Genomic DNA, 27,867 nt, shown 5'->3' on the forward strand with positions numbered 1-27,867 from the left:
TTAATATTTAATTAGTTGTCCCTAGAATTGATTTTATACTTTGACTTAAATTGGTAGATGCGTGATCATTAGAGTATTGATTTAAGGCAAAAAACATCTTTTGAACTTGATCATAGGTTTTAGTTGATTTTGAGAATCAATAATTAACCAAGAAAAAAATTTCATTAGGATTAAGAATGGGGAGAAATTGGTACTAGTGAGTCATAACCTTTGGTTACTCTTATTATAACTCAAAATCTCTCTTTATATTCATTTATTTGCTTTCTTATAAAAATCAAAATCATAAAAATATTTAAATCCTCTTTACGGTTAGTTTAATAAACTTGACTAATTGAAAATACAATTGGTCATTTGTATTGGATATCTAAACTTTTGAGTCCACTATTACTATTATGTAGAATACACTTGCCCTTGTGCGGACTTAACATATTTTACGCATCATAAGTCTATTATAAACGATAAAATTATCTCTCCAAATATTTAACGTCACATGTTAAGATGGGCCAACTCCACTTCAACCACCCTTGGTGGTCCAGCGTAATGCTTTTCAAACATTTAAGTTAATATATGAATAAAAGAAATAATGTTATGTGCAATTTTTAAAAAAACTTAAAAGATATAAGTGCAATTTGCTGTAAAAAAAAAGAGAGGCTAATAAGAGCATTATTTTTTTCTTTTTCAAGAGACTGGCCCAATTGGCCTATTGATTTGGAAGCAGTTTGTGACTTCGTGTTATGGGGGTGTAGATGAGAATATGAGATGAGCATAGACTCAAGGGTACTTTTTCTCCCTTACCAAAGAAGAACAAGAGTGGGCTTGCAAGTTCCACATCCCTTCCCAATCAAAACCCGCACAACAAGTACGGCGCTTTGCCTTCGGCAGCTGAGACTTACAACTATCGCACAAAAAAAACCCTTTGCTGCCAAACCACGCTCACTTTCACCAATTCATTATTCCCATTTTCTCCAGAACCACAAGAAGAAGAAGTTTGTAACAATAATGGGAATGAAGGGTGCCCCCGCCACTCTCTCCGACGACGACGTCGTTCTCAAGTCCCCAAACGACCGTCGTTTGTACCGCCTCATCCACCTCCCCAACGGCCTTCGCGCCCTGCTCGTTCACGATCCCGAGATTTACCCTGAGGGGCCTCCGAAGCATGTTTCAAACGAGGACGAAGTTGAAGAAGAAGATGATGATGATGAAGAAGAAGACGAGGATGAAGAAGAAGAAGAAGAAGATGAGGATGATGATGATGATGATGAGGAAGAAGAAGAAGGAAATGAAATGGATGGGGTGAAGGGTGGTGCTGCTGCTGCTCAGAGCAAAAAGGTTGGTTTTTTATTCGTTTTCTTTTGTGTTGTGCATTTTTGCTGAATGCCCATTTCGATTTTAGCTTTGTTTTGCAACGTGCTGCTGCTGTGGCTTTGTGGGTAGGTCGTTTTTGTGTAGATGGGATCTGGGTTCTGTGTGAAAATGTGATGCTGTGAGTGGGGATTGGGGAATGATTATGCTGTGTGTGATTTGGTTTGTTGCTTTGTTTTTTTTTTTTTTTGAATGTGAGTGAATGATTGAATGGATGAATTGATGTGTTTTTGTTGTTTGCAGGCTGCAGCAGCTATGTGTGTAGGAATGGGCAGCTTCTCTGACCCGTATGAAGCGCAGGGACTAGCGCATTTTTTAGGTTTGAATATTTAACTCATTTAGGTACCTGTTTGGATAAACTTCTTTATAAGTACTTATAGGAGAATAAGATGAAGAGGTAAAATAAAGTAGGTTTTTCTCACAAGTTAGAATCAACTTATGCATTGCAACTTTTATTAAAGCTCTCCCATCTTAGTTCTCTGAAAGTTTTGGTGTATAAGTTGATGAACTTATGGAAGAAGTTTATCCAATTTACTTTCTTGTTTTCTTCTTCTATAAGTGTTTATATTGAGAAGTTTATTCAAACAGGGTTTATTGAGCTTTTTTCTTTTTTTGATTTATCATTGTATGGCATTTTTTTGAATATCTTGGATTGAAAACAAGAATTTTATGTATTTGGTTTGCAGAACACATGCTCTTCATGGGGAGTGATGAATTTCCAGATGAAAATGAGGTCTGATTTTCTATGTCATACGTTGCTTATTTACATCTGCCCGAAAATGATTGAATTCTTATATAGTATCGAGAAAATAATTTATCTAAAATACGTTCGTTTTGGTTTAGAAGAATGGTGTAAAAGGGATAAAACATGAAGATCTGCTGTTATGACGTAATAGTACTTTAAGACAAGATACAGCTAATGCTACTTATGCATGTGTGTACACTTATTGCCTTTTCCTTCATCACGTATTGATATGTGCCTGAAATCCTGAATTCAAATTCATGAATATTACCCGTCTTCAGTTAAGAAAGTTTTCACTATGTGAAGCTTTTGATTCAAATGTATTACTTATTTCACATGATGTAGGATTCCAGTTTTATAGTTTGTAAGCAATCTTGACATTCTTTCACTGAATGCCACATCACCCCAGGAGGGTCTTTCTGAAGTTTCAACTTCCTATTTCCTACAGTTACTGATATGTTAAATGATAAATTTATATGCAGTTCTTACTATTATTAACTATCAGTATTGAAATCTAAGTGATCCTTCATTGCTTCTACATGTCAGATGTCACATATTGTGGTTTTATACCCAGCACAGCTAAGTTGTAATCCTAATTGATTCCCCCTCCTATTCTTTGTTGATACTTAAAATAATTAAGATTGATTTGATTAATTTCTCTGTATCTATGGCATGAATTGTCACTTTTCTTGTGGTTAATTGTGCTCCTACCTAATGTATTTGAAAGAAGCATAACATAGGTTAATGGGCCTAGGAGTTGACACTCTGACTCTTTATTGTTAGTATGATAGCTATTTGTCCAAGCATGGTGGCTCATCAAATGCTTACACAGAAACTGAATATACCTGCTACCATTTTGAAGTGAAGCGAGAGTTTCTGAAGGGTGCCTTGAAAAGGTAAACCCTGTTATGCATTGTATTGACAGCACAATTCATTAGGTGATTTTACACATTACTTGTTGCAGATAGGTTCTGCTTCCAATTTTTGCCTCTAAATTGCATTTAATTTTGTACTTGTCTTGTGCCGCTGGTTACTAACAGTCTAAACCTAACACATAAATCTATATAGTATGTGATGATGATGCATATGATAGATAATAAATTTTAGCTACTGCAGTTTTATAGAAGTAAAAAGTGATTTTTTATTTTATTTTTTTACTGTTAATTCGATTTCTGGCCAGTGGCCACATGTGTTATAAAACAGAACAGAATTAGTATTTGTTGTAAAGTGTAAAACAGAATTAGTATGCATTTCAATACAAGATTTTCAGATCATTAATCCGGTAAAATTGGTTCTGTCTTTTTTATTTTAGTCATCTCAGTGTTTGGTGAAATACAATGCCTATTGATCATCAATCCAGTGAGACCTATTAGTAAACTATCTGTTGATAATATTTTAATTATCAACATTGGCTGTTGGTTACATTTCATTATTGGTTTCTTTCCTTATCAGATTTTCTCAGTTCTTTATTTCACCTCTTGTAAAGATGGAGGCAATGGAGCGAGAAGTACTTGCAGTAGATTCAGGTAGTCTAATTTTAGTCCAATTCTACAGATTTCCACTTTACCTTTCTTATTTTTTTTAAAAAAAACTTTGAAAGAGCTTCAACTTGCTTATCTGCCAGTTTGCTGATGAAATGTGTTTTTGGCTTACAATTGTATACCATAATGGTGTACAACACTGAACATAGAGTTTAACCAGGTTTTACAAAGTGATGCTTGCCGTCTTCAACAACTTCAGTGCCATACTGCAGCTCATAATCATCCTTTAAATAGATTCTTTTGGGGTAAGTTATATTATGTTATTCATCCATTTGTTGGTCAATTAGTTTTTAGCTTATTTTGTATGCTTGAAAAGCTATTTTATTTCTTTTTCACATGCATGAAGGGAATAAAAAGAGCTTGGTTGATGCAATGGAGAAGGGTATTAATTTGCGGGAGCAAATATTGAAATTATACAAGGAATATTATCACGGTGGATTGATGAAGCTTGTTGTTATTGGTGGAGGTGAAGCTCTATTTCACTATCTTGTATATGGTTATTCTATTTACATTCAGGAAGTTTACCAAGTTTATCTTTATCATAATTATATTTAGTTCCAGGCAATAATGCCCCTAGTGTTTCCTGAGTAAGCCTAACATGGGAAACAGATTTGTAGCTAGTCACTCTTCTCGATTCATCGAAAGATGAGTTGAGAAATTATTGCATCAGCCTTAAGATAGATTTATTTGTTCAAAGCTTATCTCTGTCTGATCTTAAGTTGTGTTGGAAGCTGTTGTGCATGGAAGCTCATTTCCAAAAGACAGGCTGTTAAAACAGGGAGTCTCTGTGGTTTTGTGTCTCACTCACTAATTGGCAAGATAAGCAGGTTAACAAAAGATTGTATCTAACTTGGAGAGAAAAAAAAAGTGCTAAGAATTTGTTCTAGTGTAGCAAATACTAACATGTGGGCAATACATTCGGAGAGTAGCTGCCTCTCCTTGCAACAGAATTTTAAACATTTCTTATTACAGTGCAGCATGGTAAAACAATAAAGAAAATCAAAACTCTTTTCTTAAGAAATAAGAACTTTGATTCATAATACCTAGGAAAACCTATAATGTTGAAGAAGTAATTCCTGGCCTAGAACCCATGTTTTACTTGGTGTCCTTTTTCATAGAGAGAAAATGGTGAAATAATTTCACATGAGCAATCCCATTCTTTTTATTCAATTTATATGGGGAAGCCCCCAATTTTTAGCATGCATGGCTTCTTTTCATTAGTTGTGGTCTTTGTATAGTTAGTTTTTTTTTTCCTGGATGAAACTTGATTCAAATTGTCACTGAAAGTGAAGAGCTTACTGAATGCTAATGAAAAAGGGAGTTTCCTGTCCAATAAGATTGATGCACAACAAGTATCTTTCTAATTGAAAGAATAAGAAAAGGGTTAAGGTTGCATCTTGTTACTGTTGATTAGATTTTTTTTTTTTTTGAAATTGAACCTGTAAAATGGCTATCATCATATGAATATCTTGACAATGTTATGTAAATAGTTTTGTTATTACACTATTTGAAACAGTGATATCTTCTAATGGCTCTAGTCAGGGCTCAAGAGTAGGACTAAAATTGATATATGGTGGTAGGATTTGAGTAATATGCTTATAAATAATACAGAGTCTCTGGATGTGCTTGAGAGTTGGGTTGTGGAACTGTTTGGCGCTGTCAAGAAAGGTCAAGCAAACCCAGTGTTCACAGTGGAAGGTCCTATCTGGAAATCTGGTAAAGTTTATCGGCTAGAAGCTGTCAAAGATGTTCATATCCTTGACTTATCATGGACACTTCCCTGTCTACACCAAGAGTATTTAAAGAAGCCAGAGGATTATTTAGCTCATCTCCTTGGGCATGGTAAGATATCTCATTATGGATAAATCCAAAGATGCAGCTATTATCATTCATGTTTATGCATCTTATTGTATATCTCTGTTTCTATTTTAAATACTTTAGCCCCAACTTAAAATGCTTGATAAACTTCTGAAACATTGTTTTCTGCAGTCTGCATGAGAATATTCTCATTTCTGGTTAATAGTAATATACATTGTTGATTCATACGTGCTAATTATTTCTCATTTAAATTTAAAATTCTAAGATTGAAAGTTTTATGGTGTGATTTTCATTAACGAGAGCATAATTAACCCTTCAGAGGGCAGAGGAAGCTTGCTCTCCTTTCTCAAGAGCAGAGGATGGGCTACATCTCTATCTGCAGGTGTTGGGGAAGAAGGAATTTATCGGTCATCTATAGCTTATGTCTTCGTCATGTCCATACACCTCACTGACTCTGGTGTAGAAAAGGTAATCTCATTTTCTCAACTTCTATAGACACTTCAGATGGAAGAGTAAGTGAATTTTTGTGTTTTTAGTGAGCCATCACTTGCCAAGTTATAAGGTTAACTTCAGTTTCAATTTATTATTATTTGGGAGTTTTAGTGAGCCATCACTTGCCAAGTTATAAGGTTAACGTCAGTTTCAAATTATTATTATTTGGGAGTTTTAGTGATTTAAAATTTTCATAAATAAATTATAAATGTAAGGTTGGTGAAAGCATTATTTACTATTTTGTAGCAAAATTAATACATCTTTTTCAGTATATGCTTTCAAGAATTCAAGTTTCAACATTATTTCTTCAATATGGCTTAACTTTTTTTCTACTTCGCAGATCTTTGATATCATTGGCTTTGTCTATCAATACCTTAAGTTGTTGAGCCAAGATTCTCCACAAGAATGGATATTTAAGGAACTTCAGAATATTGGAAACATGGATTTCCGATTTGCGGAAGAGCAGCCTCCTGATGATTATGCTGCTGAGCTTGCAGGTTTCTAAATTATTTTCTTGAAGTTGTTTTCATGGCAATATAGGGTCAAACTTTTTCTTTTCTTTTTTCTGGTATGAGTTGAAGTTTGTTTAATATACGGGGAGGAGAGGTCCTCTGATGTTAGTGCCTTTTGAAAATCTTGGTGTTTGAAATGATGCAGTTTTGGTAAAAGAACATATCAAAATCACTACTTATTTGAGTGGATTATGATGTTAGTTTATGTTGGATCTTTGTCGTAAAAGGATAGTAACTGCCTTTTTTTATAAACATAGGATTTAATTGAAGCACTCAACTGGTCTATAATACAATCAATTGTAAATATAAAAAAAGAACTTAAGTAGAGATGAAAAGAATATTATTGTCATGTAGTGACTTAGCAAAACCTGAAGATGTATTTGCTATGCTCTCAACCCAATTATATGAAAGAGTCTGCTGGCCCTTTCATATTTGTGGTTGTTTCCTATGTGGATATTGCTATTTAGAAATCTGATATTTTTTTACAATTTTTTTGTCCTTATTGTTTTCTTTTTGTGCAGAAAATATGCACTTTTATCCACCAGAACATGTAATTTATGGTGACTACGTGTTCAAGACATGGGATAAACAATTGTTAAAACAAGTTCTTGGTTTCTTCATTCCTGAAAACATGAGGGTAGATGTTGTTTCAAAGTCGTTCCTTAAGTCAGAAGGTGCGTTTTTTCTCTCTCGTCTATTTGAAAGTTGCTCGCTGTCCTTTTTCCTTTCCCATATCATTGACTCTGGCAAAGTTCTAAGCTACTGACTAATGGCTATCGTTATGCACATCAATTTTTTTCTACTACTGTATTAGAAATTAAAACCAAAATTTCACTGTTTTCAAAGATTAGTTCTGGAAGTTATATTTTCACAAGGCAATTGAACTACTTATTTTTTTTCAGATTTCCAATATGAACCTTGGTTTGGTTCACGTTACGTTGAGGAAGATATTGGTCAAAGTTTCATGGAGTTATGGAGAAATCCTCCAGAAATTGATGTCTCACTGCATCTTCCTTCCAAGAATGAGTTTATTCCTAGTGACTTTTCTATACGTGCTAGTGACACCTGTGTTGATGATTTTGCAAATTCAACATCTCCTAGATGTATAATTGATGAAGCATTAATAAAATTATGGTACAAACCGGATAGCACTTTCAAAGTTCCTCGTGCCAATACATATTTTCGAATTACCATGAAGGGTGGCTATGCTGACGTGAAGAGTTGTGTATTATCCGAATTGTTTATTCATCTTCTTAAAGATGAGTTGAATGAAATCACATATCAGGTAAATCATCCATCTTTTTTTTGGAAAATAGGTCATGATGTACCTAGAGTAGTAGCTTACATTTTATTTTTGTCTTTACGCCTGCTGTTCCTGCTCTGTTCAGAGCTCTGTATTTTGTACTTACCTCTCTTCAGCTTACTGAGTAAGCTAAGTTTTCTAATATAATAGAGCCTAAAGTGTGGAGAACACACTAGAGGATTTCCATTCAATCATCTCTAGTTACATTCAAGTTTTTTTTTTTTTGTTTATAAGAAACAGAACAGGACAATAAAGGAGGATAGAAAATTCTCCTACAACAAGAAAGAAGTATACAAAGCACAGAAGCAAAAGACAACTTGTGCTCAGATACAGTTTTCTATTAAGGACATAAACTAAAGCTTAAAAAATGCTTATTTTTCATGAGATTCTTCATGAATAAATTATCCATTTCAATTGTTTCTGAAGCTCTTCTTAAACTAATCTTAAAATCAGATAGTCATCTGTTTGCCTATTGTCAATCATAAAAATGCTCTCATTCGTTAATATTTGTGGAAAAATGAGTCCAGAAGAATGCCTTTATAACTTTCTAGATTTCACTTTTATTCTTTTACAATTGAACAAAGTTTTCTTTTTAGTTTTTAATGGAAACTGGCCTCTAATATCACTTCTAGGAAAGAACTGGCAAAATGGCATATTAAAACACTTGAAGGTATATTTTCACCATAGTTATGTTTCTCTTTAATGTTAATAAAGGAAGAAAGCCATACTGAAGCATATTAAAACACTTCTTTTAATTGCAGTTTCTTAAATTGAATATTTGAAGGCAACTTAAGAAATTGCGTTTAAAAGTAGTGGAGGCCAAGGGTGTGCCAAACTGTTAATAGTCCCATACTCTTTTTAGGTATTGTTTTAAATAAATCTGTCTATGGATGCAGGCTAGTATTGCCAAGTTAGAAACTTCTGTCACTTATGTTGGTGACATGCTTGAGCTGAAGGTCTATGGTTTCAATGAAAAGCTTCCTGTTTTGTTATCTAAATTCTTTTCAGTATCTAAATCTTTCGTGCCAACTGATGATCGGTTTAAGGTATGTGATATGTGTATTTAATTTTTTTTAACGTTGACCATGTTTTACTTTTTCTGTCTTCAATTTTCCTACATTCTTTGCTGTCATGAACCAATAATTATCTGAACAGGTAATTAAAGAAGACATGAAGAGAGCTTTAAAGAACACCAACATGAAGCCTCTAAGCCATTCAACATATTTGAGATTGCAAGTTTTGTGTGAGAGTTTCTATGACGCTGATGAGAAGCTGTGTTATCTAAATGATTTGTTTCTTGATGATCTGAAGGCATTTATCCCTGGGCTTCTCTCCCAGGTTGATATGAAATATTTAATATTAGTATTTTCTATTATACTATTTACAGTTTTATTGTCTTCTTAATTCCAATTATGATGGTTTTAGGAGTAAAACAGATGTCAATACTGTTAGTGATTGGTGAGCAACATGCACCCGAATGTGTCATGTGTGTTGTGCCAACTCCTGAGGTGCACATGGATGAGCAATTGTTATTGTGCTTGGAGCTTGTAACTTTATTGCTTGTGCTGTCCAAATTGCTCCCTATTTTGACACTTGTGCATATAGAAGTCCTATGCCATAGGTTGATAATGCTAACAACTGCTAGAAAACATCTACTCCTTGATGATTTGTCCTATATTTATTGTTTTTTACTTGATTTGTAGACATGAGTTCTGTTATGAATATGGATAAGTCAACATAGGTTAACTGCAACCCTTTTATGATTAGTTTAGTTTTGTCTTTAATTTATTGGTGTGACATTGTTGGAGATTTATTCTTTTATATCTTAACTTTGTACAGATATACGTGGAGGGTCTATGCCATGGAAATCTGTCAAAAGAAGAAGCAATTAACATATCAAAAATATTTAAGATGAGTTTTCCAGTTAATCCGCTCCCTATTGAGTTGAGACATGCTGAGCGTGTTATTTGCCTCCCATCCAGTGCCAATTTAGTTAGAGATGTCAATGTGAAGAATAAGTCAGAAAAAAACTCAGTGGTTGAGGTAATTTCAGTTAGATTGGTTTTTGTTTGTATTTCACCATGTTCCATAGATATTTGGTTTTCAATGATCCCTGACAAATTTCTCCTGCTTCTTGCATTGGTTTTGGTATTTATGCAGCTTTATTTTCAAATTGATCAAGATTTTGGTCTGGGTTCAATCAAATTGAAAGCTTTAATTGATCTTTTTGATGAAATTGTGGAGGAGCCATTTTTCAATCAACTGAGGTGACAATCTGTTGCTCAAAGTTTCTTATATTTTGTTAATGATGATAGGTTCTCTCTTCTCCTATTTTCTGATGATTGATATTCTTTGCCCAAATACACTTGTACTTGCATTTACTTGAGCGTGCTACACTAGGTTATTGATTACTTATAAACTCCATTCTTTGTAAACTAGTTCCGAGCATAGGTTATGGATGGCTTGATAATGAAGTTGTCTTGATTTGGCCTGGAATTTTCTATTCTGTTATAGAATCCTAGTTTCGCTGAAAAGAACTTTTAAATTCAATGAAACCATTCACTTGCAGTCTTTCGCTTAGGTTGAGATTGCCTTTTCTTCATCTTTCATTTGTCTCTCCTGCCTTCTTGTTTTGTCTGTTTGGGGGCTAAAATTCATATATCTGAATACAGGACAAAAGAGCAGCTTGGTTATGTTGTTGAATGCAGCCCGCGAGTAACATACCGTGTCTTTGGGTTTTGTTTCTGCGTCCAGTCATCTGAGTACAACCCAGTTTACTTGCAGGGTAGAATTGAAAACTTCTTAAATGGCCTGGAAGAATTGCTGGTAAGTGTTCCTGATTCTTTCAACCTCCATGTTCTTAGCCTATTTGCTTCCTTGTGAACTGCAATCAAGTTAACATGGATGCAAATAGTAAAATGCGAGGAATTTGTAATCAGCAGAGTCTGAAATCTTTTCTCCCCCTCAGATGACAGCATTAACATTGTTATAGCCCAAATCTGAATTGTTTATCGTTTAGATCACAGAATATGAGAAATCCATTGCCTGTTTTAATGCTTGTTATGTAGTTGTCTCAAATTCAATGAAAAACAAGAGGTTGGGAAAAAGAGAGAAAGAGAGACAGAAGCTGCTATTCTATGAATTATTTTTCATTTCTCTTTGTAGCAAAATTATCTTTCTCTGTTGAGTTTTCGTCGCAAAGACAATAAAATGCCAAAAGAACTTGTTCCAAAAAGGCTTTTTTGTTTCTGACTAGATTTTTTTATTCCCTTGTCTAAAATATTATATTGAAATGTGTATATATTTTCTGAGTGAAGACTTATGCTTTGGAGAAATATTTTGGGATTGCAGGATGGACTTGATGGTGATTCCTTTGAGAATTACAAAAGTGGGTTAGTGGCAAAGCTGCTGGAGAAAGACCCTTCACTCACATATGAAAGCAATAGATTGTGGAACCAAATTGTTGAAAAAAGGTATTTTATATTTTGGGGTCTAGATGGTAATGGTAGACTATAGTTATTTAAGTTGTCAATTGATGTTGAAGTATCATAACCTGCAGCCACGTATTCCTACATGGTTCATCTGCCAGATATCTCTCATGTGCACATTTTGTTATTTCTGGTTACTGCTGAATCTGTCCTGTTTATGGAACAATTTCTGCCAAGTGATGATTGAAGTTTAAGGAGGACTAAAAGGGGCTAGCCTTGTAGGAGATTTCATTATCTGCATTTTGTTTCTATATTGATGCTTTATATGATTATAAAACATTATATTTTTCAGGTACATCTTTGACTTGTCAAAGAAAGAAGCAGAAGAATTGAAGAACATAAGTAAGCATGATATTGTTGAATGGTACAAGACTTACTTGAAACCGTCGTCTCCAAAGTGTCGGCAACTACTTATTCGGCTATGGGGTTGCAACACAGACTTGAAAGAAGCTGAAGCACTACCCAAATCTGTGCTGGCCATTACAGATCCAGCAGCTTTTAAGATGCAATCCAAGTTTTATCCAAGTTTTTGTTAACTTCGAAGATGTAGTTTGTTCAACTGTTGAAATGACAACTAGAACCAGAGATAGTCTTCATTTCTCATTTATTGGTTGTAGTCTTGTCAGACTGCAGGGGTACCATCCATATACTTATAATGAAACTAAAGTTTTTGAGGGGAATACAGAATTTGTTACCTGGAGTTTTTAAGGAGGGGAATACAGAATTTGTTACCTGGAACCACAGATTTTGTTGATGTAAATTACATTTATTTGGGAAATATTCTTTTTATCCACAAGTTATTATAGGTCATTGACTGAAAGAGTTATACATTGGTCCTTTGTATATTTGTTCCCTTGCGCTCCTTGGATACGAGTTGCTCCTTTTTAGTCTATGTTTGACTCTTTTTTTCCTTTGAAAAGTTAAAAGAAGTTAAAAACAAAATCTTTAAAAGTAGTTGTTTGGTAGTTTTATTTTTTTTAGGTTGAAACATCATTGGAGCGAGGAGAGATGAGATAACAAGGGAAGATGGTAGAGAGTGGAGAGAAAATGAAAGGAGGTAAAAAAAATCACCATTTTTAAAAAAAGAAATATGTATATGTAGTCTTTTGGGTCGGATCATTCATTGGCGTGATCAGGGGGACCTGATCTAGCTAGGTGACCTGATATACACACGATTCTGGTAACTACCCTCAACCAAGTATCAGGAAACACCTAGAGATATAAAGGACCTATTGGGTTGGATGAAAAATCAGATTACACTTTTTAATACTCGGTGAGCTCAATCCTAAGACTGTTTGGTATGGATGAGAAAAATAAGAGTAGATGGAAATAAAAATAGAGTGAAAATATGTGAGAAACAAAGTCAAAAGTAAAAATGTTCGGTGGAAGAAAAATAGAAAAAGATGAGGAGAGAGATAGAGAAAAGAGTAGAAAAAGGTGAATAATATTATAATTGATTTCACAAATTTTAAATTTATTTCTTGTCATCAATTGTAACAAAGACATGTGATTTATTTTTATTTGATTTGTAGTATTTTTATCGGGATACACACGTTAAACTATTTAAATTTTTAACGGTCCTTTTTTAAGGATTAATTATCACTTTTATTCTTAAAAGTATAAGGTGATGACAATTTAGTCTTTGAAAGAAAGAAAATTTTGACTTGATCCTTAAATATGTAAAAAAATATGACAATTAAGTTCTGCCATTAAGTTTTATAAGATCAATTTAACATTAAATTATAATTTTTAGGACTAAGTCGATATTAAGTTATACCAGAGAATATATCATACTCTTTTTGAATTCAGATACTAAATTAAAATTTTTGTTCTTTTGTAGACAAAAGTGTCATTGTATTACATTTTTAAGGGAGAAAGTGACCATTTTTTCATTTTAAAAACTTTTGTTAAGCTTTCTTTCTAATATTAATTTTTTTTTTAAAAAAAAAGGGTAAATTCTTACCTAGGAAATTGAATTATTTTAGCATTCAGAAACAAAGGGCGAGTGCATAATAGAATCATGACAAAAAATAACAATAAAATAAAAAATAAAGGAAATCTTAAATTGCTGTGACAAGAAATCAAACAAGAAGATTTGACTATTTTCCAAACTATGACATACGGCTATTGTATTCACAGACACTTTCAAAGAAAGACAATAAAATTAAGCATCACTGATTTAAATGGGAAAGACAACTGAAACACTTAAAAGAACATACTTTTTTAAAGGAGAGATGCTTTAGGCCAAGGACTATTTTGGACATTTAACATCTCCAATGGGAGCATCCCATCCCCAATACCACCATTGATAAATTCCATGGATCAATGTTTCTTTTGCTTGGTGTCCATGTTGCTCTCTAGCCCTTGAACATGATGCATGTGTTCCTGTTCTCCATTTTCTATCACTGGAGTCACTTCTTGGATTTGGAGCATGGTGATCTTCTTTTCTATTTCATTGAGGTTCTGATCAATCAACCATGAGAGATCATTCAAATCCACCAAGCTAGGGTTGCCAAAAATCTTCCCAGCAGTCAGGTATTGAAACATAAGATTGGTCATTTCTTTCTTCCTGTTTTGATTCCTTTGTCTTGTCAACTGCTGTTGGCCTTTGTTGATCATTTGCCTCAACAAGTTCTCCTGATTCAACATCTTTCTGCTTTGTTTCACTTCTGACATTTCCATGAACCTGGAAAGCACCCTTTGAACTCCTGAGTCAGATGGCCAAACCTCTGGCTGAGGATCATTTGGACTATATATTATAGCACATGATTCAATCCCACAAAGAGTGCTAATTTCATTCATCTTCTTCATCAAACCTAATAATAAAACATGAAGAGAATTTAGAGAATGTGAGAAGTGATGTGAAATTGAAACTTTATTAAATGGTAAATATGCATGCTACAAGGTTAATAATACACAGTTTATGTACAAGATAATATATATATATATATATATATATATATATATATATATATATATATATATATATATATATATATATATATATATGAAGTAAAGAGAAAACAATATATAAAGTAAAGAGAGAAAAATCACTGACCATTCTTTCTTTTCTTCAATGTTGTCTTCCTCTTCGGGTCATTGGTTATGTATGTAAGATTCAGCTTCTTTCTAGCCATGGTAGTGATCAGAAAGGAGAAAAGAAGAATAAGCAAGAAAACAATTCTGAAAATGTGTTTAATTTGATGTGCTCTTCTCGCATTCGTTGTTGTGTTGTTTATATAAACAAAATTAAGAAGCGACTATATTCAATTTAGGGAAAGCTTGCTAGCGGCATTCATTAGAAAATCTGAATTACCAAACTGGGTCTATATATGCGCATTATGTTAACTAAAAAGTTCATAATTAAATTCATGTATAATGAATAGTTAGAGAAATTTTACAACATTTTGTCTTTTTTGTTACAGATTAAAAAAAAAGGAGATTCTAATGTAAAATAATTTAGTACTTATCTTTTATTATTTTTGTTAAAAAAATAGAAACCAATTTGTTTATTTAAACTAATAAAAATCACTTTATAAACAACTATTTTTTATAGACTAAATTAAAAAAAAAATTCTTTCTAGTTTCTTAAATTCATGATTTTGATCCCTTGATTTTTAATTAGAATATTTAGTCTCCTAATTTTATAAATTGACAATTTTAATTTCTTAATAAATTATTAACTAATAATTATGATTAATAAAATTATTAAGTTAATTATAAATTAAATAAAAACTATTAATCATTAAAAAAACTTTAATGAAAAAGATCATTAATCCAAATGTGGTGCAGCTGCCCATAAAGTTGCATGTGGTGGAAGAGGTGTTCGAGGAGGAGTGAAGGATTAGGGTTAATAAATTTTTAATAATTAATAATTTTTAATTAACTTATAATTAATTTAATAACTCAATTAATAATCATTATTTGTAAATAATCTATCAAGGGACCAAAATTGTCAATTTATAAAATTAGAAAAGATCAAATGTTATAATTAAAAATTAAGAGACTAAAATTATGAATTAAAAAAATTAGAAAATCAAAATTATAATTTAACCTTTTCTATAATAAGCTTTTAAATTTTATTCAATTTTTAAAGTTGGTTTATATTAATAATAATTAAGTGTTGAAAGTTATAATACACTTCTATATTACTTAGTTTTTAGGTGTGCATAAAAATATTTAAAAAATTAATTCGTATACACAAAATCGATTCATTGTTAAATATAAAATAGCAGTGCTAGGTAATCATTAATTATTTAATATAAAATAATAATTTGTTATTGTTTATTTTATGCTGATGTTACTATTGAACAAGGTAGTTTCTATATCGGTTAAAAAGTCTATTTGACATCGGTTATTCATCGTCATCGTAGACGACATCATAGAAAGTCTTTACTTTCTATAACGGTTTAAAAAAAAACGTCTTAAAAAAATATACTCTTCTAACCAATATAAAAAATATAAACACAAAAATCATAAAGGGAATATAAAAACTAGTGTGGTCAAGCTTACTTGTTTCGCATATAAGACATCAATGGACCCTCATTTAGAAGACCGTGATCCTTAAAAATGACAACATCATAACAGGACATGACAATGGGGCAGGACGGAGATGGATATTGTCTCCCCAATCCCCGACTTCGACTCCCTAACATATTCTCATACCCATTTCTGAAACTCGACGGGTTAAAATTTATTATCATATCTATATACCCGTTGGGTATCGGGTATCCCATCCATATTTCGTACCCGATTCAAATTAGAAAAGTAATTTTTTTGTAAAAAAAATATTAAAAATATGATTTTAGATAAAATAAATTGATTGTTAAACATTTATTTTTAACTGCTTATATATCAATAAGTTTATTATAGCGCATGTGTCTACAAAAATCATTAAGAAAAGAATATTAAATTATGTAAAAATTCTAAAATAAAACTAACTAGTAATAAATAAAATTAAGACTAACACATTTGCCTAACATGATTCCATTGCTTTAGGAATTCACAAGTCACAATGATCACCAACTAGTCTGCAACACAATATTACTCTTTATCACAACTGAGCATAATATCATCAATTTAAATCAAATAAAAATAGGACTAAATCAGTATAGACTGCAACACAGGATTATAGTAAATTAATATTTAAGGTTGTCTTGGACTTGTGGTCTAATTCCACTTGACAGATTAAGGTTTAAATTTTTCCCAAGAAAATTGCCTTAAGCACGGTTGTTTCCAAAGAAGATACCTGTGAAAAATAACAATAAAAACAAACTACTACTTCATTTACCGTTAGTATATAAGAGACACAACTACTCTATTGAAATCAGTTTTGTTAATACACAATTTTCTATTTAATGAATCACAAGAGTGCACAATGCATCTCTAATCTTCTCTCTCGGCTTAACCAATGAATTTTGGATTATCCTTTTCCTTGTTTATAAACATGAGAAAAAGGTCCACTAATAAGAAAACATACCTTCTTGTGAAGCTTGAATCTGTTTGTGAAGCTTACAACAGATTGAGAGTCTCGATTTTAAAGTGACCGAGTGAGAGAGGTAGAGAGACGAGTGAGGAACTGAGGAAGCGCAGTGCCGCATAAAAAACAACTTTTAGGTTTTAGGAATATAAAGGGTTTTTTATTTATGTTATTTTTTAAGTGGTGGGACAGGTTTGGGGTCAAGGTCGGGGCGAATGTTAGTAATCCTATAGCCGTACATGTTCCCGCTTTGAGCTATCAGAGAAAACCTCAACTTGAACTCATACTTGATCAACTCAGGTATTATCCGTCAAAGTTGAAACGTATTCGAACGGGTACCCACGCATACGGGTTTTATTGGCATGTGTAATCATAACCTCGCTTCAAGCTCTCATAAGCTGATATTGTTCTAGAAATGCCTCCTAGCCTCCTATCCTAACAAGCTGATATTGTTCTAGAAATGATTAAGTAAATATTATTAAATACTAATAAAATAATAATATTATTAAATATTAATAATATAAATTAATAAATATAGAAAAATAATATTAAAATTAATATTGATAAATATAAATTAGCATATATTAATTAATATTATTATATAAAAATATAAATATATTGGATATGGTATAAATGTATTAGAAATATGTTAAAAATATTATATCAACAGTAACATCTTATTACAATCACCAAAATATGCAAAGAAAAAAAAATTAGAAGACAAATATATAGTATAATTTCCATTCATATATATCAAAGTTCAAACTAACATTTTAACTAACAAGAGGTCTAGATCCACTAAACCTTGTAAATTTTTTCCTCCAATTTTGCATGTCATGTCATCAATAAACATGTCAACAAATGTATGTGTTGGACCACCACCTCAGCATACAATACATTGAAAACCAAAAGTGTAATTAAATTTATAATTTTTTATACAAGACAATTAATCATAGTTTAGAAGAGACTATAATTAGTCATAGATTAGAAGAGACTAACTACTATTTTATTAATTTATCCGTAATTGAACTAGTGTTATATTAAATAATAAGTTACACATAAATAAAGTAAAGCATATGTATAACTAAAGAATATGACAATACATCTGAGTTTAACAATTAAAATGTTATTTATTAATCATTTTTATTAAGCAATAATATGTTTTATTATTTAAATTAATTTAAATATAGTTTGTTATATTTTTTATGAGTCATGGGTATTTCTTTCACGAGAAACAATTTAACTCAATTATGATTAATATAGGCGATAAAAGATTTTACTTATAAGTATTTATGTAAATATATAGTGATTTTGAATTTGAGCATTATTATATATATATATATATATATATATATATATATATATTCATGATCACTAATTAAATTAGAATATTTTTTTCCTCAATTGATCCATGTACCAATTGCCACACACATTGCATATAAATTTTAAATTAAAAAAAAAACTATACATTCAGTAAAGTAAATGAAGAGAGATGAAATCCTTTGGTTGCATCTAGTGAGTGCTAACATGGGTAGTGTTTTGTCTTGAAATTTTTTCCTATGAGAGTCTTCAAAAATGAGAAATCCCCACCATTGTTTTGTGGTATTAGTATGTTATTTTGTTTTATTTTACAAAACTAGATGAATTAGTATGTTATTTTGTTTTATTTCGACTCGTCAATATTTTAATAATTGTATTGCAAATATATTTCAACATATCTAAAAATAATCATATCCATTAGTTCTGAAAATGTTACGAAGATAAATAAATTAAAAATATGTATGTACATTATAATAAAATCAGTAACTCAAATATTTAAAGTATCATCTAATAAAATGTACGAGATATATACTGTATGCGTAGGAAAAAAATTAACTGAATTTAGATTAAAAAAAATAAAATAGATTGGATTAGAGAGTAGTTCACTTTCTTTTTCTTTTCCACCTTGGACTTCCGAAATCATTGATCCAAGTTCGGGTAATTGCTTCCTACATCCCATGAAATACTTTTTGCACCTCTTTTAACTTTAAAATCTTGCAAAATTTTGAAATTTCTTTACATCGCATAATTATTATTTGATTATTTTTCAGTATGACAAATCTGGACTACATAAACATTGGTAGAAGCTTCTGAAAATTCGAATCCAGAATTACTTTTTTATAATCCTAAATTAAGTTATCCAGAAAACAAATATTTATTTTCTAGATTGTTTAATTCGGAATTACTTTTTGATAATTTGATTAAGCAATCTGAAAAAATAAATATAAAAAACAGACCAAGAAACCTAATTTTGTGGTATTTTTTTTCTTCTATTAGTTGGGCTGTATGGTCTGAGGCAAAACTCATGAACGTGTGTAGCAGTGTAGGTGTCATCCAAAAGCTACCAACACTCCTTTTTTTTTCTTACGCACTCTCGCACACGTCGTCACTCTCCTCTAATCTCCTTGAAAAATAGCAACACTAACTCAACCTTTTGATCTCCATTTAATTCCTTTTGCATCTGAAAGAAAAAACACACAGTGGCTTACAGTCATCGATTTCAGGGTTGTTGCTTCCAGCACTTTTTTGGAATTTTTTTTTATCTTCTACATTGTTCACTCCGAAAGTCAAAAAAGAGATTGCATTCCGAATTGTAATTTTATATTCCAGATCATCTAATCTAGAAGGCAAAGATGGGAGTGTAAGAAACAACGACAAGGTGCAGGAAGCAATAGCCCGATTTCAAAGATCTATTAAGTTGCTAACTTTTGATAGATTTATTACAGAGCTGTTAAACATACCACCCTTTAATTATTTGTGTACCTCCTTTTTTAAATCAAACATTACACCTATATACATCCGTTGCACAACCTTGAAATGCATCGCTGCACCATTTGAAGAAAGCTACACCACATGAAGAAATCAGAAAACACCACTTATACAACTTCATGACACTGTTAATTTTCTTCTTAGACATTAAGTTGCTTCTAAATTTTACTGCACCATTTAACTATACACCGATTAGGAGTTTTATTACAGTTTATTAGAATCAATTGCCTATAACAGGGAGTAGAATGTATCAATTTCATTACGTGAATCAGTGAGTGATGTCAATTTTGTGAATGAAGTTTTGAGTAATGAATTCTCTTTCTCTGTGTGAGTGTGTAAAGCAAATTTCATTTTCTCTTTTGCGTTTCTGTTGTGCACCGCCAGTGTGTGAGTTTCATGTTATTTTGTGACTTCTGTCCCATTAGCATCAACGAAGATTGCAACGTGTCAAAGCACTGGAAATTTTCTGCACTTATTTATTTGATTATCCGTGGTACTTTTGTTTTCTTGAGCAGAAAATGGATCGTATTTTTGGAGTGAGATTTGAGAGAAATATAAAGGAAAATATCTGTTGTTTATATAGTTGGATGGGAGGGAGGTATGAGAGGATGTTAAAAGTAAATTTAAGAACAAAAATTAGAATAGAGAGGTATATTTAACATTTAAGAGAGGTATATTTAACAATTGCCCTTTTGTTATTGTGGGTAGAATCTCCCGAAGTTCTGCACTAACATTACACTTCCACCTCCACACTCCATAACCTCAACAAATAAATCCTCACACATCTCATATCCTAATATTAGCTTAGAATGATGATTCAAGTTTATTTTTTTACTATGCCTTCTACTAGTACTTTTAAATAGTTAAGCTTCGTGGGCATTGTTTGGCTCCAAGGTAATTGTGGCAAACACTCATTCCCCAGCTTATTCTTCTTTGTTGAAGAATTTGCTTTCCATTTTTCAATACCTATGATACAACTGATACTGATAATAGCACAACAGACACAGGGGTGCAACTAGCAGATGCAAAATAAGCAAAAACAGAGGTGCAAATAGCAAGCAGAATTAAGAGGAAGATTGCAAGGCTTGCTTACCTCAAGGATTACGTTTGAGGAATCCTGATCTTGAAGGAATGATGCTGCGGGATTTGATGTTGAGGAATGAGGACACAAGAATAACTAATTCTGATATTCTATAGCATAAAAGGACAAATTTTGTTATGTAGAATTTTGGTATATAAACACTACTATGTAATAACAACATGAATAGGAATGAAATTAGCAATTACCTTTCCTTTTTTTCTTTTTTCTTTCCTTTGGAGGCATTGGTTCCTCGAAAACCAGATTATCTTGGTACTCTGCATCTAACAATTTGGTGCTTTCATTGAGAGCCCATGACTGCCTTCCATAGCTGCCATACCAGCTTCAACTACCACAACCCACACCACCTATCAAACAGAGCTCCCACGACTGCCTTCCATGGCTGTCATACCAGCTTCAACTACCACAACCCACACCACCCCCCAAACCACCTCTCCTTATTGCTTCCTCTCCACACTACCCTCCATCAGCAACCACATTCCCTTCCATTTCAGCACACACTTTGAATGGCGGACGCCGAACTTTCTGTCGCTCGCGAGGACTGCCTCAAGGCCGCCATGGCCAAACTTGCTGCAGCTCAACTCTACCTCGAATCCACACTGGATGCCTTTCTTCTAAAACTGCCTCCGAGAACCAGCCACCACCACCCATCTTCTTCCTCCGTGCAATCATCATCGTCGCCTTCGCCTTCCAGGCTGACTGCGCCTCCATGCCCCGTACCGATGCAACACAACTAATCACCCTTGTCGACTCCGCTGCTCACGCGTGACTACGTCAACCATGCCGACTCTGCCGCCCATGCCACCTCCGCCGACCATGCCGACTCCACCTCCACCCCCACACTCATACAGCTGCATCCCACACCCTTGCCAACTCTGCTTCCCATTGCGATTGTTCCCCTTTTTGCTAACAGTAACCCCCACGCGTCCTCTGACCGCTGTTGGATCACCATTTCCTAAGTCCGCAAGGAGTACCCCAGCCGCTACAAGGAGCTCGACCACTCCTTCCTCTTTTACGCCACTATCGACACCGCAAAATGGCTCGACTTCCACAACACTGATCTTCATTCACTCATTCCTTCACCCATTTTAATTTGGGATCCCGGTTCAAATTTGAAGCCATAGTTTGAAGACCAACACCTTGAGGACAAGGTGTTTTTTATGGGCTAGGGAATGATACAGCTGATACTGATGATAGCACAACAGACATAGGGGTGCAACTAGCAGATGCAAAATAAGCAGAAACAGAGGTGCAAATAGCAAGCAAAATTAAGAGGAAGATTACAAGGCCTACTTACCTCTAGGATTACGTTTGAGGAATCCTGATCTTGAAGGAATGATGTTGCGGGATTTGATGTTGAGGAATGAGGAGACAAGAATAACTAATTCTGATATTCTATAGTACAAAAGGACAAATTCTGTTATGTAGAATTTCAATATATAAACACTACTATGTAATAACAGCATGAATAGGAATGAAATTAGCAATTACATTTCCTTCTTTTCTCTTTTCTTCCCTTTGGAGGCACTGGTTCCTCAAAAACTAGATTATCTTGGCACTCTGCATCTAACAATCTAGCTTTTGCACCGAATGCAAGGAAACTTTTTGGTTGAGTTTCTGGCGTTGTTTCTAAGTACTTACCCTCGAAGGAAATGGAAAACCTAGGTAGTTGAGCTGTATTTGGGAAATGGAAAACATATTCTTCAACTAAGAAGAGTACGTAGGGAAATTAGTGTTTGTCGCAATTACAACTTGGAGCCAAACAATCAAACAATGCCCCCAAAGCTTAACCATTGAAGATTATTGGTAGAAGGCAAGGTAAAGAAATTGAGAGAAAACTTGAATCACCGTTCTAAGCTAATATTAGGGTTTGGGGTGTGTGAAGGTTTATTTGCTGAGGTAATGGAGTGTGGAAGTGTAATGTTAGTGGAGGAATTGGGGAGGTTCTGCTCACAAGGGTGATAGTGCATGGACTCATTTCTGTGCAAGTGTTGTCTTGTCTTGTTTTAGGCCTATTTTGAGGCTCACAAATCTAGGGTGGTTGTTTTGTTTTGGGCAATTAGTTTGTTGTGATATTGGTGCATGGGGAAATAAAGGTAGATTGTGAATCACATATAGGGGGATAAAATAACATTATTATACTGGAATGACATTTTTTTTTTGGGTGGTTACCTTGTATTTGGTGAAATATCACATTAAATATATTGTAATCACCAAGGTGGGTTGTGGGGTTCGATTGTTTGATGGGTTTTTATCTTGTAATTAGACTGAGCACCAAAATCAGTGAAGCAAACAAACAATAACAAAACACAATTGTTAAATATATATCTCTTAAATGTTAAATATACCTATCTTAACAAAATTGGAAAAAAAATTGATACGATAGATGACGAGAGGAGAGATAAATTAAGGTTGTTGACGAGATGTTTGATATTTAAGGACTTTTAGTTTGTATTGATGCATCATGGGAAAATGATGACAAATTATGATCACATAAAGAGGACGAGATAGAATAACATCCTTTTTTTCTCATTGAAAAAAATTTGTTGGGTTGTTTGGTCTAAGCTCAAACTCATGTAAGGGTGTTGCTATTGACCCCATCAAACTTGTTGTTGGACCCTATCAATCCAAGGTAAAGACCAAAATACCCTTTTACAATAACTAACACCACCCTTTCCCACCTACCATTTTTTTCTCATTCCTTCTCTTCATTCCTGTTACCATTTCCACTTTCCCCTTTCTTTCTCTTCACTCCTTGCCCCATGCAACTCTCCCTTGTGCAAGAATTTTTTTTCATTTTTGTAAACATAACAATCGTGATTCCGTTATGATGTTGTTTTTTGAGTTTTTGGTATTACAACAAAATTACAATTCCGTTTACATTGTGTTACATTTTTTTTTTGCAAAACAGAATCACATTTCTGTTGTTCTATAACACAACAAATCATGGATTGATTTTGATGAAATAACCAGTTTTTTTGTATTGATTTTGTAGGTCAATAGATTAGAATACTTTTATATCTAATGAGGTTAGGATGCCACTCGGATGGGCAATTATAGATGATGGAAGTTGAGATTTCTCTTACCAACCCGACCTCTTATACGGAGTCGAGCCTAATGATACAGGTTTGGAGAATGATAATGCTCAAAATGTGAGTGGTGATGACACTGATATGCAATGACAACCTAGCTATCCTGACTTTTCCAAGCCAGGGTAAGGAGCCTGGTCTCTTATTTGACAAGATTTGATTAATCAACTTCTAACATGACACTCTCCATATGTTGAATTATTTGGCTTAGAAGAAAGACACTTGGAATTAATAACCTCTTTGTATGTTGAATATGGTATAGTACCCGCTGTGAAGTGGATGACCATTCCAACATGAGTTATGTCATTGTTAGTCGTATAATGTTGTATTGGTCCCTTTATCTAGGCTACAAAATTGGACATTATTTCCACTTAGTAGTCCCGCACCATGTCCTATCTCATTGCAATCGGATTTGTCAATCTAAATCACTTTTTGCGGGTATATATGATCAACTAAAGATATCATTTACTTTTGTAAGCTAATATTCATTATTCTCTAATTCCGTCTTTTATATGATAATATAACTTCTTTTAAAGGACAATTGTTCTTTGCCTCCTGTTATATCACAATGGAGAAGATATTGCACACCCAAAGTTCGTTCGTGATAAAAGTCTTAGATGAAATGCATGTAAACTTTTAACTCAATACAAATTCATTCAACTAAAGAATTTTAATATATAATAAATATATCTATAGATTGAAATAATTTTGAATATTTAATTTGTATTCAATTAATTTTATGAATATGCATTTCAATATGTTCCTATGAAATTTGATTTAATATACAAGTTATTTTCATTTGTCATACTTATCTATCAAACCATTAAAAAAAAATAAAAAAACTACACAATAAAAATATAATTCTATTGCACTCTTTTTTTTAAGCCTGCTGTAACAAATTACAATTTGATTGTTTTGAAGAAGGTTGTTTTCAAAAATTTTAAATGGTGATCGGAGTCAATACCAATAGCAACGGGTGCCTCATGTAATCTTCGGTGTCATCCAAAAGCTACCAACCAACATTCCTTCTTTCTCACGCACGCACAGGCACGCTCGCACGTGTTGTCCTCTGATCTCCCTGAAAAACCGCAACACTAACTCAAACTATTGATCTCCCTGAAAAACCGCAACACTAACTCAAACTATTGATCTCCGTTTAATTCCTTTTGAATCTGAAAGAAGAAACAGACGGTGGCTTACGGTCATCAATTGCAGAGATCTATTAAGGTGCTAACTTTTGATGGATTTTGCATTCTTTGCTTGCTTCACTGATTTTCATTTTCATTTTTTTTTGTATGCTGGATTGGAAATTCCTTAATTTGTGCTTTGCTTGGGTTGAAATTTGTTGACTTAATTCTCTGTTTCTCCTTCCATTTGATTTTACTGTCACTGTGCTTTATTTATACTTTAAGTTAATTGTTGATTAGTGTGATTGATTGTTTATTTTATTGTAAATCCGGAATGTTGTGATTGTGGTAAGTACAAGAGTTTAATGGGAGATATAAGGTTGGTTGGGTGATTAAGAAAGAAGGAAAGGAGAGAAAGGTCGCGGGTTCGATGCCTCAAAGAGTTTAATTTTGAAAATTTCCCTGTTAAATTCCACCCTCACCTTTTTTTTTTTCAGATTCTGGAATGGCAGCAATTTACAGTCTTTACATCATCAATAAATCTGGTGGATTAATCTATTATAAGGTATGGTTGTCTTTGTTCTCTGTTGCTCACTAATTCAGACTTCAAATTATTTTCTGTTGGGTTTCTAAGAAATTTATTTCATTTGCCCCTTAAATTGATGGCCAAAAGCATTGTTGTTGTTGTCATTGTTTCTTTCTTGCTGTTTGATTAGCTAAAATTCTTGCATTGTTATCTAGGTCTCATATTTTAGACTGATCTTCAGCCATATGTTGAATCTTACACTAATTAGGATGAGCTTAGTGGGAAGATGGATAGCAATGATAGCTTAATTTTCTTTCCAATCTTTTTGTTAAAGAATCAATTTCAATACTTCAGTTATAGTTGCAGTTAAGATTTTTCCTTTTACATGGAATCTATTGGAATTATGTCAATTCTTGTGATATTTAGGATTATGGGTCAGCTGGACGAATGGATACCAATGACAGCTTGCGGGTGGCAAGTTTATGGCACTCAATGCATGCTATCTCTCAGCAGTTATCACCTGTTTCAGGTTGTTTAGGAATTGAACTTCTCCAAGCAGATACATTTGATCTTCATTGCTTTCAATCACTGACAGGTATTATTTTAAAACATTAGTCTTTAAATCATGAGCATGTTAGCTTTATAATTTACTTGGTGAATAAAATGAATAATTTATGCCTAACTAACATCATTTACATTTTACTCATAGTTAATTTATAATATCTAGTACTGAGCCTGCCGGCTTTTGTTTTCCATGCACACGTGTTTAAGGCCTGCATCTTGCAGGTAGCAGTAGAATGACTAGGTTTCAATTAAATATGGTTTGAGTATATCATAAGCTCCAGATAATTATTGGGAACATAAGTATTGCTTATATAAGGTGATTGTTCAAACTTCTAAATATATACATGATTGCTTTGGGATTATCTTGATTCCATCTAAAAGCTCTCGATAGGCTAAACAGCTAAACCCCATTATAAGGTGAAGCCCAGCTAATACTTTAGCAGAGTTGTATGTATTGCAAATTTTAAAATAACTTATTTTCATGGTCGCCTGATTTTGAGTAAAAAAACAAAAAAACAGAAGCATTAAGTTGGAAGGCAGGCTGTGTTATTGTTGCAATCAATACAACTAGCTGGTGACATGACCCAGTATATTGTTTGTATTTGGTTATCATTATTATTTTTGTTATTACATACTTCTTTCTTACAGTGTCATTTTTCTAGTAATGATCACCCATTGTTTGCTCCATTTTCTTGCAATCTACTCATTTGACTTTTTATGCACGATATAAAATTTCTTGTTTCTCTGGGTCACGCGTGCACCTTGTGATTTGGATCAATGAGCTTGAATTTGAGAGTTGACATTGTTCTAGATGTTTGGCTGCTGCTGTTTAAGTGCTTACATGTGTTGCTTTACTATTTATGTTTGACACTTGTTAGTTTAGTGGCGCTATCTTCTCCTGTTTAGCAGTTCTATATTCAGTTAAATGTCTCTAGCAAAATGAGCATGCAAGATTCCTCTTTTTTCCCCTATTATTGGTATTATCAAATTGGTCTTCTCCCATACAGGGACAAAATTTTTTGTGGTCTCTGAGCCTGGAGCACAACACATGGAGAGTTTATTGAAATTTGTCTATGAATTGTACACCAACTACGTTTTGAAGAATCCGTTCTATGAGATGGAGATGCCTATACGTTGTGAGCTCTTTGATATCAACCTAACACAGGCAGTACAAAAGGATCATGTCACATTTTTGGGCCGATAAATTGATATCTGACCGTTTTCACATTTCTCTATTCTGATCAGTACATAATCTAAAAATTGTCATTCAATTGCTTGTAAGAGATCGTGTTACAGCTCCTAGCCTTTGTATTTGCTTTTTACAAACAAATCAAGAATTACTATATCTGAGAAAAGACAACTTTTCCGGCATCCGTTACAAGCAATGCTTTTCATATGGTAGTAGTTGGAAATAGCCTGTATGCCTGCATAGATTGATTACCTTGGCGTATGTATGGTTTGAGGATTATATGTGGATGTAATTATTTTCCCTTGGCGTTGGGTTCTTGCATGATTGAATTTGGTGTACTGGGTCAATAAATCTGGTATAATACCACACACACACACACACACTAAAATCACTTATAATACTTCGTGGGCACACTTGAAGTTTCATTATGTCACCTCACTTTAGTGTTTTGTAAAGTGAGGTGATAACGTGTTATGCTCCAAACATTGTTGCCAAATCCGATATGCAGTGACCTATATGCATAAAATTTACTGGGTCCAATTGCTGAGAGAACAAATTTAGACATGGACTGTATGTTAAAGTTTGAATTTAGGTTTAAAGATGACTTTTAAGGCTTAGCAAATAACTTTTGTCCATGATTTTGCAAATGTTTTTTTTTTCTGGGTAATTTTCTGCATTTTTTAATACTTTTTTTTTTATTTAGATTTTCTAATGCTAAGAATTATTTA

The 27,867-nt window shown here is 33.1% G+C and overlaps 3 protein-coding genes across 3 annotated transcripts; 2 read left to right on the forward strand and 1 right to left on the reverse strand.

Annotated features, from left to right (window-relative positions):
* Positions 1–714: 714 nt before the first annotated feature.
* LOC114395976 (nardilysin-like) lies at positions 715–12,101 on the forward strand. The gene is made up of 19 exons (XM_028357852.1): positions 715–1,329; positions 1,606–1,681; positions 2,049–2,095; positions 2,888–3,000; positions 3,557–3,630; positions 3,795–3,890; positions 3,992–4,111; positions 5,257–5,487; positions 5,783–5,931; positions 6,296–6,452; positions 6,989–7,141; positions 7,370–7,752; positions 8,667–8,816; positions 8,926–9,108; positions 9,610–9,813; positions 9,931–10,037; positions 10,443–10,596; positions 11,122–11,243; positions 11,551–12,101. The coding sequence occupies exons 1-19, from the start codon at positions 760–762 to the stop codon at positions 11,792–11,794; spliced, it is 3,333 nt and encodes a 1,110-aa protein (XP_028213653.1). The 5' UTR covers positions 715–759; the 3' UTR covers positions 11,795–12,101.
* Positions 12,102–13,300: 1,199 nt separating this feature from the next.
* On the reverse strand, positions 13,301–14,497 carry LOC114394737 (agamous-like MADS-box protein AGL80). Its single transcript, XM_028356414.1, has 2 exons — positions 14,317–14,497; positions 13,301–14,074 (listed from the first exon to the last, which is right to left on the reverse strand). The coding sequence occupies exons 1-2, from the start codon at positions 14,393–14,395 to the stop codon at positions 13,581–13,583; spliced, it is 573 nt and encodes a 190-aa protein (XP_028212215.1). The 5' UTR covers positions 14,396–14,497; the 3' UTR covers positions 13,301–13,580.
* A 10,172-nt stretch (positions 14,498–24,669) lies between these two features.
* LOC114396378 (trafficking protein particle complex subunit 4-like) lies at positions 24,670–27,460 on the forward strand. The gene is made up of 4 exons (XM_028358307.1): positions 24,670–24,960; positions 25,358–25,425; positions 25,813–25,981; positions 26,958–27,460. Exons 2-4 carry the CDS (start codon positions 25,366–25,368, stop codon positions 27,152–27,154), a joined length of 426 nt encoding a protein of 141 aa, XP_028214108.1. The 5' UTR covers positions 24,670–24,960; positions 25,358–25,365; the 3' UTR covers positions 27,155–27,460.
* The last annotated feature ends 407 nt before the right edge of the window (positions 27,461–27,867 follow it).

This window comes from Glycine soja, chromosome 18, assembly GCF_004193775.1.
Source record: "Glycine soja cultivar W05 chromosome 18, ASM419377v2, whole genome shotgun sequence".
In the NCBI taxonomy this organism is placed as follows: domain Eukaryota; kingdom Viridiplantae; phylum Streptophyta; class Magnoliopsida; order Fabales; family Fabaceae; genus Glycine; species Glycine soja.